This window comes from Oncorhynchus gorbuscha, linkage group LG04 (assembly GCF_021184085.1).
Source record: "Oncorhynchus gorbuscha isolate QuinsamMale2020 ecotype Even-year linkage group LG04, OgorEven_v1.0, whole genome shotgun sequence".
Classification (NCBI taxonomy): domain Eukaryota; kingdom Metazoa; phylum Chordata; class Actinopteri; order Salmoniformes; family Salmonidae; genus Oncorhynchus; species Oncorhynchus gorbuscha.
The window spans coordinates 29,739,483-29,761,017 of record NC_060176.1 but is presented as its reverse complement, the minus strand read 5'-3'; the positions used below and the strand labels follow the sequence as shown (position 1 = coordinate 29,761,017).

The window sequence follows — 21,535 nt, the reverse complement described above, 5'->3', positions numbered from 1 at the left end:
TTTACTCCTCACCACTCCTCTTTACTCCTCACCACTCCTCTTTACTCCTCACCACTCCTCTTTACTCCTCACCACTCCTCTTTACTCCTCACCACTCCTCTTTACTCCTCACCACTCCTCTTTACTCCTCAACACTCCTTTTTACTCCTCACCACTCCTTTTTACTCCTCACACTCCTTTTAACTCCTCACCACTCCTTTTTACTCCTCACCACTCCTCTTTACTCCTCACCACTCCTTTTTACTCCTCACCACTCCTTTTTACTCCTCACCACTCCTTTTTACTCCTCACCACTCCTTTTTACTCCTCAACACTCCTTTTTACTCCTCACCACTCCTTTTTACTCCTCACACTCCTTTTAACTCCTCACCACTCCTTTTTACTCCTCACCACTCCTCTTTACTCCTCACCACTCCTTTTTACTCCTCACCACTCCTTTTTACTCCTCAACACTCCTTTTTACTCCTCACCACTCCTTTTTACTCCTCACACTCCTTTTAACTCCTCACCACTCCTTTTTACTCCTCACCACTCCTCTTTACTCCTCACCACTCCTTTTTACTCCTCACCACTCCTTTTTACTCCTCACCACTCCTTTTTACTCCTCACCACTCCTCTTTACTCCTCAACACTCCTTTTTACTCCTCACCACTCCTTTTTACTCCTCACACTCCTTTTAACTCCTCACCACTCCTTTTTACTCTTCACCACTCCTCTTTACTCCTCACCACTCCTTTTTACTCCTCACCACTCCTTTTTACTCCTCGCCACTCCTTTTTACTCATCACCACTCCTCTTTCCCTCCCTCTCCATCTACTGTATGTGTATCTCCTATCTCTCGCTCACTCTCTCTCTCTCTCTCTCTCTCTCTCTCTCTCTCTCTCTCTCTCTCTCTCTCTCTCTCTCTCTCCCTCCTTTGTCACCTCCCTACTTATGATCAAATCAAATCAAATTGTATTTGTCACATGCGCCAAATACAACAGGTACAACGGAATACCTTACAGTGAAATGCTTACTTACAAGCCCTTAACCAACAATGCTTTTAGTTTTAAGAAAAATAAGTGTTAAGTAAAAACATAGATACGTAAAAAATAGAAAATAAAAGTAACAAATAATTCAACGGCAGCAGTGAAATAACAATAGCGAGGGTATATACAGGTGGTACCGTTGCAAAGATAATGTGGAGGCTATATACAGGTGGTACCGTTACAGAGTTAATATGGAGGCTATATACAGGTGGTACCGTTACAGAGTTAATGTGGAGGCTATATACAGGTGGTACCGTTACAGAGTCAATGTGCGGGGCACCTGTTAGTTGAGGCAATTGAGGTAATATGTACATGTAGGTAGAGTTAAAGTGACTACACAGATAATAATCAGAGAATAGCAGCAGTGTAAAAGAGGGGGCTGGGTAGCCCTTTGATTAGCTGTTCAGGAGTCTTATGGCTAAATGGTAGAAGCTGTTAAGAAGCCTTTTGGACTTAGACTTGGCACTCTGGTACCGCTTGCCGTGCGGTAGCAGAGAGAACAGTCTATGACTAGGGTGGCTAGGGTCTTTGACCATTTTTCTGTCCTTCCTCTGACATTGCCTGGTACTGGGCCGTGCGCACTACCCTCTGTAGTGCCTTGCGGTCGGAGGCCGAGCAGGCAGTGATGCAACCGGGTCAGGATGCTCTTGATGTTGCAGCTGTAGAACCTTTTTAGGATCTGAGGACCCATGCTGAATCTTTTCAGTCTCCTGAGGGGGAATAGGCTTTGTTGTGCCCTCTTCACGACTGTCATAGTGTGTTTGGACCATGATAGTTTGTTGGTGATGTGGATACCAAGGAACTTGAAGCTCTCAACCTGCTCCACTACAGCCCCATGAATGAAAATTGGGGTGTGCTCAGGCTTCCTATTCCTGTAGTCCACAATCATCTCCTTTATCTTTGATCACATTGAGGGAGAGGTTGTTGTCCTGGCACCACATGGCCAGGTCTCTGACCTCCTCCCTATAGGCTGTCTCATCGTTGTCAGTTATCAGGCCTACCACTGTTGTGTCATCGGCAAACTTGATGGTGGTGTTGGAGTCGTGCCTGGACACGTAGTCATGAGTGAACAGGGAGTACAGGAAGGGTCTGAGCATGGCGTGTTGAGGATCCTCCTCTGTGTTGAGGATCAGCATGGCAGATGTGTTGCTACCTACCCTTACCACCTGGGGGTGGCCCGTCAGGAAGTCAAGGATCCAGTTGCAGAGGGAGGTGTTTAGTCCCAGATTCCATAGCTTAGTGATTAACTTTGAGGGCACTATGGTGTTGAAAGCTGAGCTGTAGTCAATGAATAGCATTCTCGCATAGGTGTTCCTTTTGTCCAGGTGGGAAAGGGCAGTGTTAAGTGCAATGGAGATTGCGTCATCTGTGGATCTGTTTGGGCGATATGCAAATTGCAGTGTGTCTAGGGTTTCTTGGATAATGGTGTTGATGTCAGCCATGACCAACCTTTCAATGCAATTCATGGATACAGCCGTGAGTGCTACGGGTCGGTAGTCATTTAGGCAGGTTACCTTGGTGTTCTTGGGCACAGACCCTATGGTGGTCTCCTTGAAACATGTTGGTATTACAGTCTCAGTCAGGGACAGGTTGAAAATGTCAGTGAAGACACTTGCTAGTTGGTCAGCGCATGCTGGCAGTACACGTCCTGGTAATCCGTCTGGTCTTGCAGCCTTTTGAATGTTGCCCTGTTTAAAGGTGGATACGGAGAGCGTGAGCACACAGTCATCCAGAACAGCTGATGCTCTCATGCATGTTTATTTGTTACTTGCCTCGAAGCGAGCATAGAAGTAATTTAGCTTGTCTGGTAGGCTTGTGTCACTGGGCTACTCGCGGCTTTGCTTCCCTTTGTAGTCTGTAATAATTTGCAAGCCCTGCCACATTCGATGAGCGTCGGAGCCGGTGTAGTACAATTCAACCTTAGTCCTGTATTGAGGCTTTGCCTGTTTGATGGTTCGTTGGAGGGAATAGCTGGATTTCTTGTACTCTTCCGGGTTAGAGTCTTGCTCCTTGAAAACGGCAGCTCTACCCTTTAGATCAGTGCGAATGTTGCCTGTAATCCATAGCTTCTGGTTGGGGTATGTACGGTCACTGTGGGGACGACTTCATTGATACACTTATTGATGAAGCCAGTGACTGATGTGGTGTACTCCTCAATGCCATCGGAAGAATCCTGGAACATATTCCCGTCTGTGCAAGCAAAGTCCTGTAGCTTAGCATCTGCTTCATCTGACCACTTTCTTACTGACCGAGTCACTGTTGCTTCCTGCTTTAGTTTTAGCTTGTAAGCAGGAATCAGGAGAATATAATTATGGTCAAATTTGCCAAATGGAGGGCGAGTGAGAGCTTTGTCACGTCTCTGTGTGTGGAGTTTAGGTGATCTAGAGTTTTTTTCCCTCTGGTTGCACATTTAACATTCTGGTAGAAATGAGGTAAAATGGATTTAAGGTTTCCTGAATTAAAGTCCCCGGACACTAGGAGCGTCGCCTCTGGATGAGCGTTTTCCTGTTTACTTATGGCCGTATACAGCTCATTGATGGAGGTCTTAGTGCCAGCATCGGTTTGTGGTGGTAAATAGACAGCTACAAAGAATATAGGTGAAAACTCTCTTGGTATATAGTGTGGTCTACAGCTTATCATGAAATACTCTACCTCAGGTGAGCAAAACTTCGAGACTTCCTTAGATTTCGTGCACTAACTGTTGTTTACAAATATACACAGACCCCCACCCCTTGTCTTACCAGAAGCCGTTGTTCTATCCTGCAGAGAAAAAGCTTAAAACCCGCCAGGTGTATGTTATTCATGTCATCATTCAGCCATGACTCAGTGAAACATAAGATATTATAGTTTTTAATGTCCCCTTGGTAGGATATACGTGATTGTAGTTCATCTATTTTACATCCCATTGATTGTACATTGGCTAATAGGACCGATGGTAAAGGTAGATTACCCACTCGCCGTGGGATCCTTTACAAGGAACCCAGACCTTCACCCCCAATATCTCTGTCTCTTTCTCCAGAGAATGACAGGGATAAGGGCCTTGTCGGGCGTCTGAAGTAAATTCTTCCCATCCAATTCGTTGAAGAAAAAGTATTCCTCCAGTACGGGCTGAGTAATCTCCGTCCTGATATCTAGAAGCTCTTTTCGATCATAAGACACACTGGCAGAAACATTATGTTCAAAGTAAGGTAGAAATAATGCGAAAAAACACACACAATAGCACAATTGGTTAGGGGAGGCATCTCCTCTGGCGCCATGATGCTATTTGACTTGTTATTGTATGGAATTATATAAAATAAATCCTGGTCTTCAAACATTGAGCTAGCACACAAGAGCTAGCACACAAGTGATGGATATGTTCATTGGTTCGTCCATGAGGTGAAGTGGATAAATTCACTATAAAGCAACTGTGATTTATCTTTCGATTTAGAGCAACTTTTTGTCAGTGCTACTGCCTGCATTTCCCTCTGCTGCTTTCCCAGTGAAGGTCAGTGTTATTGTGTAATCAGCGAACAGCAGCCTGCGTTTTGTAGTCTGCATATGATTGGTGCACAGCAGTTTGGTTTCTGACATTAAAGAGAGCCAAGGAAAGGACTTGATTGAGTCTTCTTAAGTTGTTCTTGGCCACGCTGTGTATAGCTGTGTCATTATAATGGTAAACCACAGCGTCCAAACAGTCACGACAACGGATGGAAACGGACTTTGACACTGACACTGTCATGAGACAACCATCATTGTACACTACAGTAGTTGGCTTGCATTAACCCGAAACCTTGCCAATTATCTCCCATTATCTGCAATATTTCCCAGCAGGTTTGTTTTTGTGTATTTTCAAAGGCACCCTAGTCTCTGTAGCCCAACACTGCGTTGTTGCTGTGTGACCCGCTGTCTATTGTAATTGACTCAGAGTTTGATGGTCCCTAACAGTGCTGTGCTGTAGTGTAACAGATCCAGTGTTGTCTCCTCCTGTCTTGTCTTCTCTCTTTGTCTCGCGTTTTCTCTGTATTTTAGCTCATATATAGTGGCTTGCGAAAGTATTCACGCATTTGACCTATTTTGTTGCCATACGACCCGGAATTAAAATCGATTTTGGGGGGGATTTGTATAATTTGATATACACAACATGCCTACCACTTTGAAGATGCACATTTTTTTCTTGTGAAACAAACAAGAAATAAGACACACAAAAACAAAAAAAACTTGAGCGTGCATAACTATTCACCCCCCCAAAGTCAATACATTGTAGATTCACCTTTTGCAGCAATTACAGCTGCACGTCTCTTGCGGTATGTCTTTATAAGCTTGGCACATCTAGCCACTGGGATTTTTGCCCATACTTCAAGACAAACCTGCTCTAGCTCCTTCAAATTGGATGGGTTCCGTGGGTGTACAGCAATCTTTAAGTCATACCACAGATTCTCAATAGGATTGAGGTCTGGGCTTTGACTGGGCCATTCCAAGACATTTAAATGTTTCCCCTTAAACCACTTGAGTGTTGCTTTAGTAGTATGCTTAGGGTCATTGTCCTGTTGGAAGGTGAACCTCCGTCCCAGTCTCAAATCTCTGGAAGACTGAAGCAGATTTCCCTCAAGAATTTCCCTGTATTTAGTGCAATCCATCATTCCTTCAATTCTGACCAGTTTCCCAGTCGCTGTCACTGAAAAACATCCCCAAAGCATGATGCTGCCATCACCATGCTTCACTGTGGGAATGGTGTTCTCGGGTGATGAGAGGTGTTGGGTTTCCGCCACACAGCGTTTTCTCTGATGGCCAAAAAGCCCAATTTTATTCTCATCTGACCAGAGTACCTTCTTCCATATGTTTGGGGAGTCTCCCACATGCCTATTGACGAACACCAAACGTGTTTGCTTATTTTTTTTCTTTAAGCTATGGCTTTCTTTCTGGCCACCTCCATAAAGCCCAGCTCTGTAGGGAGTATGGCTTAAAGTGGTCCTATGGATAGATACTCCAATCTCCGCTTTGGAGCTTTGCAACTCCTTCAGGGTTATCTTTGGTGTCTTTGTTGCCTCTCTGATTAATGCCCTTCTTGCCTGGTCCTTGAGTTTTGGTGCGTGGCTCTCCCTTGGCAGGTTTGTTGTGGTGCCATATACTTTCCATTTTTTAATAATGGATTTAATGGTGCTCCGTGGGATGTTAAAAGTTTCTGATATTTTTTTTATAACCCAAATCTGTACTTCTCCACAGCTTTGTCCCTGACCTGTTTGGAGAGCTCCTTGTTCTTCATGGTGCTGCTTGTTTGATGGTGTCTCTTGCTTAGTGGTGTTGCAGACTCTGGGGCCTTTCAGAACAGGTGTATACATATCCCGAGATCATGTGACAGATCATGTGACACTTAGATTCCACACAGGTGGACTTTATTTAACTAATTATCGACTTCTGAAGGTATTTGGTTGCACCAGATCTAATTTAGGGGCTTCATTTCAATGGGGGTGAATACATAGGTGAATACATAGGTGAATACATAGGTGAATACATAGGCACGGACCACTTTTCTTTTTTCTTTTTTAAACAAGTTATATATATTTTTCACTTCACCAATTTGGACAATTTTGTGTATGTCCGTTCCATGAAATCCAAATAAAAATCCATTTAAATGCAACAAAATCGGTACAACGCCAAGGGGGATGAATACTAAGGCACTGTACATGTTCTTTCTCTCGCTAGTCACACATGGTCTCTGTGTTGAAACGGATTATTTTCTCTCTTTGTTTTCGCTCTCTCTTTCCCACCCTCCATCTCCCTTTCCCCATCTCTCTCCCTCTGCTTCCCTACCTCCTGCTTCCCACCCCCCCCCCCCTTCTCCCTCCCTCCTCCTCTCTCTCATATAGATCCCCAGTCTGAGCCACAGTGTGATCAGTCAGACAAGTTTCCGGGCGGAGTATAAGTCCACAGCCGGCCCTACAGTGTTTCAGAAGCCGGTCAAGTTCCAGGTGGACATCACCTACACAGAGAGCACCGCCGCCACCAAAGAGAACGGCATCTATTCGGTCACCTTCACCCTGCTCTCAGGTAACACACACAGAAAGGCAGGCAGCTAGGCAAGCACATGCGTGTGCACACACACACACACACACACACACACACACACACACACACACACACACACACACACACACACACACACACACACACACACACACACACACACACACACACACACACACACACACACACACACACACACACACACACACACACATTAACATACACACACACAAACACTGTGTACAAACAGACACTTCCTGAATATGTACACACGTGTACAAGCACATACACCAGCTGATGCAAGCCCAATTACACGGAAGTCAGGTGAGAAGGAGGACAGAGAAACAGAGCCCTTTTCCCACCACGATCACACTGCCCTTTAGTCACTGCTGAGTCACGAAGGACAACCTCTGGCCAATGACACCAGAGCATCATCTCCAGCCAAATATTCCGTGTTGTCTCTGCAGTTTGTCTGCTTATTCCCATGTGGATAACTTATGTTCAATTGATGTTGAACAGACTCTCATTTAATTCAGCTGAATTCCTTTGAGATTTGCATGCGCTTGAATTGAAATTGAAGTTTCGTTGAGGCTATGGTGAGAAAAGTCGAATGGAAAGGATGTCGTTTGTTTTCATAACATTGACACTCTTTGCGTCCTACTGGTGTGACATCGTATGTTTCAACATCACAAGCTTATTTTCTGTCAATCATTCGGGTTCTTTTCAAAAGCCTTTCTTAATTTTCAGTCAATCAAGTTCTAGGACTGTTTTTCTCTGTTTCTCTCTCACTCCCTTCCTCCACCTCCTCTCTATCTCTCTCCTCATACTCTCTCTCTCTCCTCCTCACTCTCTACATCCCTCGTTTTTTTCTCTCGCCCTCTCTCACCAGGTCCCAGCCGCCGTTTCAAGCGTGTGGTTGAGACCATTCAGGCTCAACTGATGAGCTCACATGACCAGCCCGGGGTCCAGCAGATCTCTGGTAAGTAGAGACCCTCCCCTCTCCCCCCTACACCCCTCCACTACCCCCACCCCCACCCCCCCTCTCTCGGCATCCCCGTAGCTCACGGCAACGCCACAGTCACAGGTCGGCTTCGACTCACACGCTTTGACACAAGGCATCTCCACATGCATGGCCCAAACCATGGCAGACGCACCCGGCACCAACAAAGCAACAACGTTGGTATCCTCGAGGCTTCACACTCTCTCCTGACTTGCATTCACACACCAGGGCTCAGTCATGACCTACACACACAGAATTTAATTTGACGTTTTCTTATAACTTTTTACACTTTCCAACCAGCTCTCGGTTAAGAGGTTGTTTATTGAACTTGTGTCCAGTATCACCTTCCCATATAGATAATAAGGACCAAAATGATGTAACACATCAAAACTATCCCCCTCACATTAGCTCAGTACATGTATGTATTATATAGTTTGATATTGTGAGAGGAAGATGGGTTGAACAGGGAGGAATGGAAGAAAAGAAAGACAGTCACGTTCTGTTCTTCACTTGTCCTTGTTTTTTTTAATGTGCCTGTATTTCTTCACTTGATAACAGCACCCACTGCTGGTGAGACATGGTATTACATACATTACATAGAACATACTACAGAATATAATAAGGCTCGAGCCATCTTCTTTACTCCTGGGCCCAGAGCATGAGTGTGTGCAGGCTAATGTGTGTGTCCTAGTCTAGTCCTTTACACCTGACTCAAATAATCAACTCATCATCAAATCCTTGGGGAAGTGTACAGGTGTTAAAGGGATATTTCTAAAATGTTAAACTTCATATTCATCATCTGCAGCACCACCCCAACATCAACATACATAAAAAGTACGTGTTTCTATGTTTTGTAGTAAAAAAAAAGATAGAGGATGATAAGTGTTTCCAATTAAATCATCGGTGTGCATTTGAACCATTTATGAGCAGGCATTTTCTACTAATTGTCTACTAATTGGTTTATGATGTCATTTGTGATAGCATTTTTTACTACTTAAAATAGAAACATGCCATTTTCACATATGTTGGGAGGGAGGGAGGGGGGGTGCTGAAAATATTGATTATGAAGTTGGATTTTTTTTATTCATTTCCCTTTAATGCTAGCAAGCTGGCCTGACACACACACACACACACGCACGCACACACACACACACACACACACACACACACACACACACACACACACACACACACACACACACACACACACACACACACACACACACACACACACACACACACACACACACACACACACACACACACACACACACACACACACACACACACACACACCTACTTCTTGGACCAGGAGTGAATTACACTGGTTTGAACACTCTCTAGTTCACACATTTAGCACACGTACCAGCTAGCAGTCTTAGCACTTTGAATGCCTTTGACTCACCCTGTCACAGATGGGAACTGTTATCAGGCACTGTATGCAACCACTTTCTCCATCAATAACTCATCCCCACCCCTCTTTAAATTGTTCACTGTATGCAACACCCCAACCACTTTCTCCATCAATAACTCATCCCCACCCCTCTTTAAATTGTTCACTGTATGCAACACCCCAACCACTTTCTCCATCAATAACTCATCCCCACCCCTCTTTAAATTGTTCACTGTATGCAACACCCCAACCACTTCCTCCATCAATAACTCATCCCCACCCCTCTTTAAATTGTTCACTGTATCCAACACCCCAACCACTTCCTCCATCAATAACTCATCCCCACCCCTCTTTAAATTGTTCACTGTATCCAACACCCCAACCACTTTCTCCATCAATAACTCATCCCCATCCCTCTTTAAATGTTTCACTTTCGCTCTCACTCTTTCTTTCTTTCTTTCTTTCTTTCTTTCTTTCTTTCTCATTCTTTCAGTTTTTCTTTGTCATCTGTCCATGTCTTTGTCCCTTTTTCAGGTTTGGGGTCAAAAGGTTTTACTATATTCCAGGGAATTCATTGAAATTAAATTCATGAATTGAAAAAACATCATTTCAAATAGTGGTTGATTTCCAATTAATTAACTGAAATTCAATTGTTTTCCAGAATTAGTTGAGCTGGAATTGACCACAACCCATCTAGTCCTGTGTTTTCTATCCATGTCTGTCTCCTTCTTTTCCTCTCACCCTCTTTCACCTGTCAGTCCATCCCAGCCTGCTTTTGGTCATCATCCACAGCTTCAATCTAACTGCACTTGTCGGAGAATCACTCAAATAACTGAATGACTGGTCTTGCATGCTACGCGGAATGCAAGGGTTTCAACCAGAGCCATAGACATTCTACACAGTCTGGCAACTGATAGTCTATGTCGGCTCCAAATATTCCATGCATGTGATGGTCTTGGACTTTTTGGTGCCAATATGGCTGCCTAGGTAATTCTAAAACTGAAACTGAGTTTGCCTAACTCTGTGTGTCTATGGCTCTGGGGTGGAGTCATGCACCTGATGCTAGATATCACACACTAATACTGAACAGTGTGTGCCACGCATGACAACAAACACACTGAGGGCATATGTTTTAGCCCCAAAAAACCACAACCTTTACTAATATGAAATCAACCGCTGTTTGCACTCACTCCTTCAGTGTCCGAGACCAGAGGGGACTGCATGCGGTGCCACGTTTTAAGAGTACTATTAGCTACTACAGATGACACTCATACTGTATGAATTCTGACTTCATTTGTACGTGTGAATACTTCATGGGGAAAAGGAACGCAGGTGTGTGTGTGTGTGTGTGTGCGTGCGTGCAAACGTGTGCGTGCGCAAATATCTTTTCTCGTCCTTTTGTACTATGAGAGAGTGCGCCCCTCCCAAGTAGAATACTTCTAATCTCCCATTAGCTTTCACCCTACTCAGCTAATTGACCTTATAGATAAGAGATCGATGCAGAACGAGAAAGAGTTACATACGGAGAGTCAGAGACCTAGCCATAGAGACAGACTGACAGACGGGTAGAGACGGAGAGAAACAGAAAGTCTGAAGAGAAGCAATGGAGATAGACACCCAACCTCCCCCTTTGAAATGCACAGACTTTTAAACATCCATGCAAAGTAAGATTACGACTTTCCATTCGATGGGTTTTGATTCCAAAACGCAATATATAAATTTTCTGAAATGTTGGTGAATTGACATGAATTAAAACACATCTTTGTGAAAGAGATAGAGCTGTTATTTGTATTTTACCATGACATGGGCTAGTGAAACAAATACATTATTTTGTTGAAAATATTGCTAGGTAATTTTATTTGAGAAAATGTATTTATTTTAGACAAATAATCATGTTTTGCAGTAAAACACTAGATATCCACCCCAAAACACAGAACTCCAAAATAAAAACTATTCAGATTGGGTTTTGAACTGTTATATTCAAAAAGTATTCAGACCCCATGACTTTTCCACATTTTGTTATGTTTCAGCCTTATTCTAAAATTGATTAAATATTTTTCCCCCCTCATTAATATACATACATAATGACAAATTTCCCCATAATGACAAAGCAAAATGTTTTTTTTTTTAGAAATGTTGGCAAATTTGCACTTTGTTGAAGTGCTTTTGGCAGCGATTACAGCCTTGCGTCTTCTTGGATATGACACTACACAACACGACTCAGGATAAGAGCCAGATGCAGACACAGGAGACAGATAGTTTGAATCTCAGATGTTTATTACACGGCAGGTTGCAGGCAAATGGCTGGGAACGCTGCGCTTCACGGACCTGGTTCTCTATACCCCAGATGAGTGCAGAGATAAGGAGGATGGTCTCGGGGTCTGATGGTGTAGCAACGGGGCTATAGAGATGTGAGAGCGCATCCGGCTTCACATTCTTGGACCCGGGGCGGTAGGAGATGGTAAAGTTGAACAGAGTGAATAGCAGGGCCCATCAAGCTTGCCTATAGTTGAGGCGCTTGGCGGTGTGGAGATTTTCCAGGTTCTTGTGATCAGTCCACACAACCAATGGATGTTCTGCCCCTTCTAACCAGTGCCTCCACTCCCCCAACGCCATCTTCACCGCGAGTAGTTCTCGATTTCCCACGTCATAGTTCCTCTCAGCGGAATTGAGACGATGGGAGAGGAAGTGCAGGGATGCAGCTTTTGGTCCTGTACAGAATGCTGGGACAGGATGGTCCCCACTCCGATGTCCGAGGCGTCAACCTCCACCATGAACTGACGGGACGGGTCCGGATGGATTAGGATGGGGGCTGTGGTAAAACGGTGCTTCAGATCCAGAAACGCCCGGTCAGCATCTGGAGATCATACAAATGAAAGAGGTGAGTGCAGAGAGGGGGGAAGCCAGGGTGCTGTAACCCCGGATGACACTGCAGGAGAAATGAGCAAACCCCAGGAAGCATTGCAGCTGCACTCTGGATGTGGTTTGAGGCCAATCCACCACCGCTCTCACCTTGCCAGGATCCATTTGTATGTTACCTGCAGCAATGATGTATCCTAGGAAGGAGATAGTGTAGTGATGGAATTCGCATTTCTCAGCTTTCACAAAGTCCTGGTTCTCCAGAAGACGCTGGAGGACTTGTCAGACGTGGAGGACGTGTTCTTGAGTTGAGCCGGTTAAAAACTAGTATGTCATCAGCATAGACGAACACGAACTGGTTCAACAATGTCACAGAGAACGTCATTAACCAGGGCCTGGAACACTGCAGGGGCGTTGGTCAGTCCAAAGGGCATCACCAGGTATTCGTGGTGCCCGCTAGCCGTGTTAAAGGCTGTTTTCCACTCGTCTCCTTCCCGTATCCGCACCAGATAGTAGGCGTTTCGAAGGTCCAACTTAGAGAAAATCGGAGCCCCCTGGAGAGGCTCGAAAGCCAAGGTGAAGAGTGGTAGCGGGTAACGGTTTTTAACCGTGATGTCATTCAGGCCCCGGTAGTCGAAAAACGGGCAGGGGGAGGCAGAAGGACAGATACACCCTGCAGCCAGGGAGTCCTCAATGTACCTTTCCATCGCCTTGGTCTCCAACCCGACACGGAATAAAGCCGCACCAGGGGTGGTGTAGTAACCGGGCGAAGGTTGATTGCTCGGTCGTAGGGTATTTGCGGAGGAATTGATGTGGCACGGGCCTTGTTTAAAACTTCCCGGAGGAACTGGTACTCTGCGGGAACGGCGGAGAGGTCCGAGGCTTCCCCCAAGCCTGCCGGGAGATGTACCTGAGGAGACTCGATGAGCAGAAATTGCACAGCTCACTGTGGTTACCTGACACTCACAGGTTGATAGGAACCGTATTATGGTTGACTTTAACAATAGAGCGCCCATCCAGCACTCTGACGTCTATGGGAATGGAGAGTGGTTGAGTGGGGATTCCCAGCTCTGACACCAGGGTAGTGTCCATAAAACTCTCAACGGCCCTAGAGTCAATGAGTACCCGGAGAGATTTAGACCGGTCACCCCACAGCAGGATGGCATGGAGAGGGGTGCGATTGGACATTCTCCGTATGGCCCACTAGCGTACTCGTACCTACTGATGAGCCTGATCTTTTAATGGACATGTAGAAATGTAAGGATGTAGTCCCACAATAGACAGCTTTTGGCGTTCCGTATGCATAAACGTTATGCAGGAAACACTCTGAACTCTGGAGTTCTGTCAGAGTGACCATTGGGTTCTTGGTCACCTCCCTGATCAAAGCCCTTCTCCTCCGATTGCTCTAGGAAGAGTCTTGGTGGTTCCAAACTTCTTCCATTTAAGAATGATGGAGGCCACTGTGTTCTTGGGGACCTTCAATGCTGCAGAAATGTTTTGGTACCCTTCACCAGATCTGTGCCTCGATACAATCCTGTCTCGGGGGTCTATGGACAATTCCTTTGACCTCATGGCTTGGTTTTTGCTCTGACATGCACTTTGAACTGTGGGACCTTATATAGACAGGTGTGTGCATTTCCAAATCATGTCCAATCAGTTGAATTTACCACAGGTGGACTCCAATCAAGGTGGACTCAAATCAATTTTTATTTTTATACATTTGCAAAAATGTCTGAAAACCTGTTTTCACTTTGTCATTATGGGGTATTGTGTGTAGATTGATGAGGGAAAAATGTATTTAATACATTTTAGAATAAGGCTGTAACGTATCAAAATGTGGAAAAAGTGACAACTATAATGGAAATTATTAGAAAATCTGCAAAAACCATATAGAATATTTCATCCACCTGGACAATGACATAGCGCATCTTGGGAAAAACAAGTGTGTTGGATATCACGTTTTGAAAAAAAAAATGGAAAAGATTTTAAAGCACACCTAAAGTAAATGTTTTAAAAGTTTGATAACAGCCATAATTCGTACACATAGAAAAGGACCCATGCACATTCATTTTAGACTAGAAAAATGCTAAATGTATGCAAAGATTTATACCATTTTTCATTTGTATATACCAGCTGACACTGTAGAGGTGTGTTAGAGAGTAACTGTGTACTCTGCTCCCAGATGTCTCTCAGAGGTCAGACACTCTAACCAGCAAACCCTCCAAACGTGGTAAGAACCACTAAGAGAATACTCACTGTTTCCCTGAATATGTCATCACAATAAAATACTAAATTAATCAAATACCCACTATTTGCCTAATGAAACACTCACTCGATTGGTTGACCAACAGTAAACTACTAGCCTGAGCCTCCCTCACTACACCTGATGACTTTTAACCTCTTCACCATCAACGCACTATGGTGTCACTAATGCACAGCTCTCCGTGTGTGTGTGTGTGTGTGTGTGTGTGTGTGTGTGTGTGTGCGTGCGTGCGTGCGTGCGTGCGTGCGTATAATCCTTTGCATGGGGCTATATGGCACAGTGTGTGTTGTGATGCACACTAGTGTTGATGTTAATGGCCACTCCCCCTCCCTTCCATTCCATGAGTGAAACACATTGTAGACCATCAGTAACAAATGGCTATGTAGCACCAGAACAATGGTAAGTGATAGCAAGATGACATTGCGTAAGTATTCTGTGTTTGGTCAACAAAAAAAAAACACCCACCTTATTAACTTTAAAAGGACAGGTAGACTGATAGATTTCAAGAAAGTTAGGAGTAAACCTGTCTATGTTTGACTGTCAGTGCAACACTAAGGGCTGGCTTCCCAGACCCAGATTAAGCCTGTTACTGGATTAAAAAGCACTTCCAATTTAGGATCCCCATTGAGCATGCTTTTTTGTCCAGGACAAGGCTTAATCTGTGTCCAGGAAACCGGCCCTAAAATTCCTCTTACTTGAAAGTGAAATTGGTTGTGTGATGAGTGATGTTACTGTGATGATGGCATGTTGTTCATATTGTCTGTGTTTATCTGTGAGCACTGTATGGACTCATTCTAAGGTATGCTTTTATTGTGGTGATTAGGATAGTTACCAGGAGCTTGGAAGGCAAGACATTATGTTTTGTGGTACTCTGAAATGCTGCTCACGTCCCCCCCCCCCCCCCCCCTTTCTTCAGAAAGAGATCAATTGGGCGTGCAGTCTTTTGTTACAGCCCTGCTCTACCACTCCTATTTCTACCAATCCTCTTCTAATCTTGACGAGCTGAATCAGGAGTGTTAGAGCCGGGCTGGAACAAAAACCAGCACTCAGTAGGATGTCGATTTGGACACCACTGCCCCAAACCCTGTCATTTGAGTCATTACCCTTCCAGAGCTCAAGCTAGCCCTCCTATGTCACCACTCTCACCCAAACCAGGTAGAACAGAGACTCAAAAGCCCACAGGTCTTATATGAACCCAACATTTCTTTTTAATGGATTGCTATTGTTCCAACCTTATGTCTCCTAATTTAGACATAATTAACGTACAGTACCAGTCATACGTTTGGACACACCTACTCATTCTAGGGTTTTTATTATTTTTGACTTCAAAACTATGAAATAACACATATGGAATCATGTAGTAACTAAAAAAGTGTTAAACAAGTAGCCACCCTTTGCCTTGATGACAGCTTTGCACATTCTTGGCATTCTCTCAACCAGCTTCATGAGGAATGCTTTTCCAACAGCCTTGAAGGAGTTCCCACATGTGCTGAGTACTCGTTGGCTGCTTTTCATTCACTCTGCGGTCCAACTCATCCCAAACCATCTCAATTGGGTTGAGGTCAAGTGATTGTGGAGACCAGGTCATCTGATGCAGCGCTCCATCACTCTCCTTGGTCAAATAGCCCTTACACAGCCTGGAGGTGTGTTTTGGGTCAGTGTCCTGTTGAAAAACAAATGATAGTCCCACTAAGCGCAAACCTGATGGGATGGAGTATCGCTGCAGAATGCTGTGGTAGCTATGCTGGTTAAGTGTGCCTTGAATTCTAAATAAATCACAGACAGTGTCACCAGCAAAGCACCCACATACCATCACACCTCCTCCTCCATGCTTCACAGTGGGAAGAGATAATCTGTTCACCTACTCTGCAACTCACAAAGACATGGCAGTTGGAACCAAAAATCTCAAATTTGGATCAAAGGACATATTTCCACCGGTCTAATGTCCTTTGCATTTATTTGGGCTGCAATCTGAGGTGTAATTAACGCTAAAGAAGGTATCCTCTGTAGCAGAGGTAACTCTGGCTCTTCCTTTTCTTGTGGTGGTCCTCATGAGAGCCAGTGTCATCACAGCGCTGGATGGTTTTTTGTGACTGCACTTGTCGAAACTTATTGACATTTTCCGGATTGACTAACCTTCTTGTCTCAAAGTAATGCTGGACTGTCATTTCTCTTTGCTTATTTTAGCTGTTCTTGCCATAATATGAGCTTGGTCTTTTACCAAATAGGGCTATCTTCTGTATACCATGACGACATGATTCCATATGTATTATTTCATAGTTGTGATGTCTTCACTATTATTCTACAATATAGAAAAATAGTACAAATAAAGAAAAATCTGTGAATGAGGAGCTGTGTCCAAACTTTTGACTGGTACTGAATATACCAACAGTCTAGCACGTATGATCAAATCCTCTTCTTTTAACATCCACGTGGCTTAACGAGTCTCCTTGTTACCTCCTGGAACAATACCTCCAGGCCTTTCCTCATCGTCACCCTCTCCTCTTCCTCCTCACGTTAACCCCATTGCTCATTCGTTGTTTGTTCTCTCTCTCTCTCTCTCTCTTTTTTTTTCTTTTCTTCCCATCTCTGTACCTAGGCAGCCCGTTGAGTAACTTCTTTGACGTAATTAAACAGCTTTTTTCAGACGAGAAGAACAGCCAGGCGTCGCACAACCCCCCTGGCCCACCCGGCACACCTAGCCCCGCCCCCGCCAAGCATGCCCCCGGCAGCAGGCGAAACGAGCCATGTCCCCCACCCACTCAGCCCACTGACTCTAAATGCCCCCCCGCTTCTGGGCAAAGACAAACAAACAAAGATGGCCGCCACCAGCCGGACTGGGGAACAACCTTAAGACCGGAGAGAAGTAGCTAGCTCTCTGTTGCATGACTAGATAATAACCACCTGTTATCAGGTCATTCAAAGCCCAATACAAAACCCACGAGAGTGTGTGAGAGATGACAAATGAAATGAGAGATGCTGCTTTCTTTGCTTTAGTCAGTAGGCTTAGTGTGTTTGTGTCTCGAGAAAAAATCTACTTTTGATTATCACAGAGAGAAACTTTTGTACTGTATAATCATGGAACGACTACTCTTTGAGTTTAGCAATCGATCATTGATCAGTATTTGACGATATAAGTACTACATGTAGCCATGTCCCTTTTCTGTTCATCTACCCTCTCGTCCCTTTCCCACGCCGTGGGATGTGTGTTGGTGTGTATGTGTCTGCTCTGTGATGATGGCTTGACCTTGTCTCTACCACCAGGGATCATCACTAAAACCTATTAGAGAAACAAGATGGAGGACAGTGTGTGTGTCCCAACCTGGGGCACTTTGTCAACAACGGGAGTAAGTGAGCCAGAGACGGAGGACAAGAGAAAGACTTCACATACTTCACACTGCTGTCCCCCTCCTCCCCATGCACCCCCTCCTGCTTTCCACCCGCACACACAAATACACTAAACAGTAGAGTACTAGAGAATCTCTCTTCATCATGACAGACACCCAGAGACAGATTAGCCGAAGAGTTGGAGAAAAGCCTTAAAAAGACTGATGTTTGTCAAACCTATACTACACGCATCCCCTCTCCTCCTTTCTCTCCTCATTGTCTATCCTCCTACACACACACACACACACACACACACACACACACACACACACACACACACACACACACACACACACACACACACACACACACACACACACACACACACACACACACACACACACACACACACACACACACACACACACACACACACACACACACACACACACACACTGGGGGGGATGTAAAGACTTGTGCACAAAGACGAATGGAAGTAGAACCACTGGCTCCTATGAAAGTTGGAGAGAGGAGGCGCGACTCTTGGACGTTGGATGGACGTTGGCTGAACGTTGGCTAAACGTTGGCTGGATTGTAATTCTTTTTAATGTAGTCCTTCTTTGTGAACTACAGGATTTTAACACTTTAGACGTATTCAGACTCTGTGTCATTGCTGTAAATGAAATGAAATTGAGTTAATTGACTTTGGGTGGGCAATGGGGAGGGAGGGTACACAAATGAATGATCTATTCTGTTGTACAGACTAATAACTACAGTATGTTCCCATATGTACAACGTTTGTGTAGTTGTGACATTATGTTTAGCTAAGAACTTATCACTATCTTCTGTGTTTTCTACTTTTTGGATGTGTTTTATCCATTAAATGTTGTATTTTATTTTCGGTTACCCTTTGAGGGATGAATCATTTCAGGGGTTAATTTTCTTCCATTTTTATTTTTTTCATGTTCCTTTGAAATATCTGCAGGATTCAGACAATAGTGGACATAATTATTGTGTATATTTGTGTACCTTATTGCATTTTTTTTGTCACGTTTGTTTTAATTTATTTATTTATATAAACGATGTAGAAAATGTATTAGATAACTAACTTATAAGGATTGTTTTTGTCATGTTTCATTTATTGATCGTTGATCATTCTCTAAATGTTTTTGTGAACATTCATTCTTTCATCGATGAGAAAGCTTGTAATATATACATTTGGAAAATGATTTACGGTAATTTAAGAATGTAGACTAGTCTCTTTGAGAGGAACGAGCCCTCTGTTGATAATAATTGTGCGTTCCTTCTCGTTGTGTGTGTACGACATCAGAGACATCACTCCAGCCACTCGCCTTGTAAATACAAAACAATTTGCTGACAAACTTATTTCAAAAAAACCAAGGGGACTCCTACTCTTAGCTTTTACCTTGTGATGTCGTTTGCATGTCCAACATGTGTCTTTTCTTTGCATGTAGTTGTTGGAATTGTTCTGTCCCTTTCCCCCCTTCTTTCTTTCTTTCTTTCTTTCTTTCTTTCTTTCTTTCTTTCTTTCTTTTCTTTCTTTCTTTCTTTCTTTCTCTCTTTCGTTCTTTCTTTCTTTTCTTTCTTACTTTCTTTCTTTCCTGTCTCTTAATTTGTTTCTCTTATTTTTCTTTTCTCCCTCACCACTTCGGTTGTTTGTTCGTCTTTGAGTTCTTTCCTCGCACCCTCCCCTCCCCTTCCTTATACTATTGTGCACATTTACCGTGCAATGCATCCTCTGCACGCACAAACTCACACACACACACACACACACACACACACACACACACACACACACACACACACACACACACACACACACACACACACACACACACACACACACACACACACACACACACACACACACACACACACACACACACACACACACACACACACACACACACACACACACACACACACACACACACACACACACACACACACACACAGTCTCTCTCAAAGAGAGACCCGATACTCTGGTCACGAATTCTGTCTGGGGTGGGAATTGGTATCAGATGAGATAAAATAAAGCAATACCTATTAGTGTTATTCTTTCTATTTTGTACTATTGGGTAACCAGGCCACACAGGACGATGGACATACAGTAGAACACAACGCCAGGAGCGCTGGTATTTAGCAGGAAACCACTGGCAATGTATCCCCTTGTGACATAACTGTGAACAACTTCAGTGCAAAAGGAAATAAATCTGTCGACTTTGGAATTGCGTGGTGGTGATTCCTGATTTGATCTTATCCATGGGAGCATATTATTCTAAAAATGGTGCTAATATAAAAATGCAGATGTTAATTATTGTGAGCAAAAAAAAAACATTTATTGACATGCTGTATCTACGGAACAATAACATATTCAGAGCTCCGTTATTCCGGTACAATATATACGGTATCAACCCCAAGTTCCATCCACACGAGAGAGGATGGACTCTAGTAAGTAACAGCAGTCCAAAATGCTCTAAATGCTTTATTTCTTACTAGCAAAGAAGTCTCAGTACCTGTTATTATATTGGCGGTATATCCAGAAACCTTCATCATACTCTAAGATCGAATTCCAGCCGTAGTACATTGCATCCATTTCCTCTCTTAAGCAATGGACTATTTCTCGATTTCCTATGTCAGTCCCGTGGACCAAGTCCTACACATCACTAGACGGCAGCAGTACTCCTCCAGTTTATCCATCAATCATCCTTCCTGCTCTCTGGGCTACCTGAGGAATTGATGACGGGGTTGCGTTCCACAACTGCAAAACTCATTATGCTTCTGTCTCTTAACTTTCTTTTGCAGCACCTTCAGTTGTCCTTTCAATATGAGTGGCAAGAAGCTGCTTAACTACCATTGCTTCTCTAACCATCACACTGAAACTAAAGTAACTGTCTTCGCAGTACCTTGGGCATTCACAGAGGCAGAGAGAGCAGGTTTGAGGGCCTGTTAGATCACAGTAAAAGTGTTCTGTCCGGTGGCAGATTCACCTAGGCCCTGGTGACAGATTAGCATTACCAACCTGTGCTGGCAACAGTGGTGACATCACCACACTGCGAGATACTGCGCTACACTACACCGGTTATTTATCTCCAGGAATGCTGGTATGTCTGTCCTTCTCCCCACATGGGGTCCATCTCAATATTCTAACGTGGCCTCCTCTCCTCATCCCATTTCCTTCAGCCTAACTGACGTTTAAGAGCAGATATAGCTACTTGTCTTTCACATGTAGTTATTTCACATCAGTACAGTTGAAGGAAACGAGACGATGGAAGAACAAAGAAGCCAACTATGACTACTGAGACGCAGCCGGTGGCTTACTCTCTGCAGGGAGGATACAGCGAGAGCAGCCTGTGGACCAAAGTGACCTCCAGATCCTCCAGGAGGAGAGAGGAGTGTTGCTCCTGACATGGTCCACTCAGGGTCTCTGTCCCTGGGGAGAGCTGGTCCTGATGGACCCCTCCCAGGAGCAGCCTGTGGAAGTCGTCTCTCGCCAGGAGCTGTTCCATGTGCTGCAGGAAGAAACCTTCACAGAACCTCCTGAGCTCTGCCGCCCCGTGATCCTGTACAGACAGACAGACGAGAGAGCGAGAAATAAAACAACTAAAAAAACTGAGAGACACATAAGGGCAGCAGGT

General features: G+C 44.2%; 2 protein-coding genes across 4 annotated transcripts in view; one reads left to right on the top strand and one right to left on the bottom strand.

Annotated features, from left to right (window-relative positions):
• Positions 1–20,128, top strand: part of brsk2b (BR serine/threonine kinase 2b) — a 191,005-nt gene extending 170,877 nt beyond the window's left edge. For 2 of the 3 annotated variants that reach the window (XM_046346484.1, XM_046346483.1), the window contains 3 exons: positions 6,878–7,058; positions 7,924–8,013; positions 17,149–20,128. In XM_046346484.1, the coding sequence (XP_046202440.1) occupies positions 6,878–7,058; positions 7,924–8,013; positions 17,149–17,423 (546 nt within the window). In that variant the 3' untranslated portion in view covers positions 17,424–20,128. The remainder of the gene's footprint in view (positions 1–6,877; positions 7,059–7,923; positions 8,014–17,148) is intronic. The other variant, XM_046346485.1, reaches the window with a different exon arrangement.
• The window catches only part of LOC124033948 (ankyrin repeat and BTB/POZ domain-containing protein 2-like), a 32,301-nt gene continuing 28,985 nt past the window's right edge, over positions 18,220–21,535 (bottom strand). Inside the window, 1 exon segment of the mRNA XM_046346481.1 lies at positions 18,220–21,460. Within this exon segment, the coding sequence (XP_046202437.1) occupies positions 21,215–21,460 (246 nt within the window). The 3' untranslated portion in view covers positions 18,220–21,214.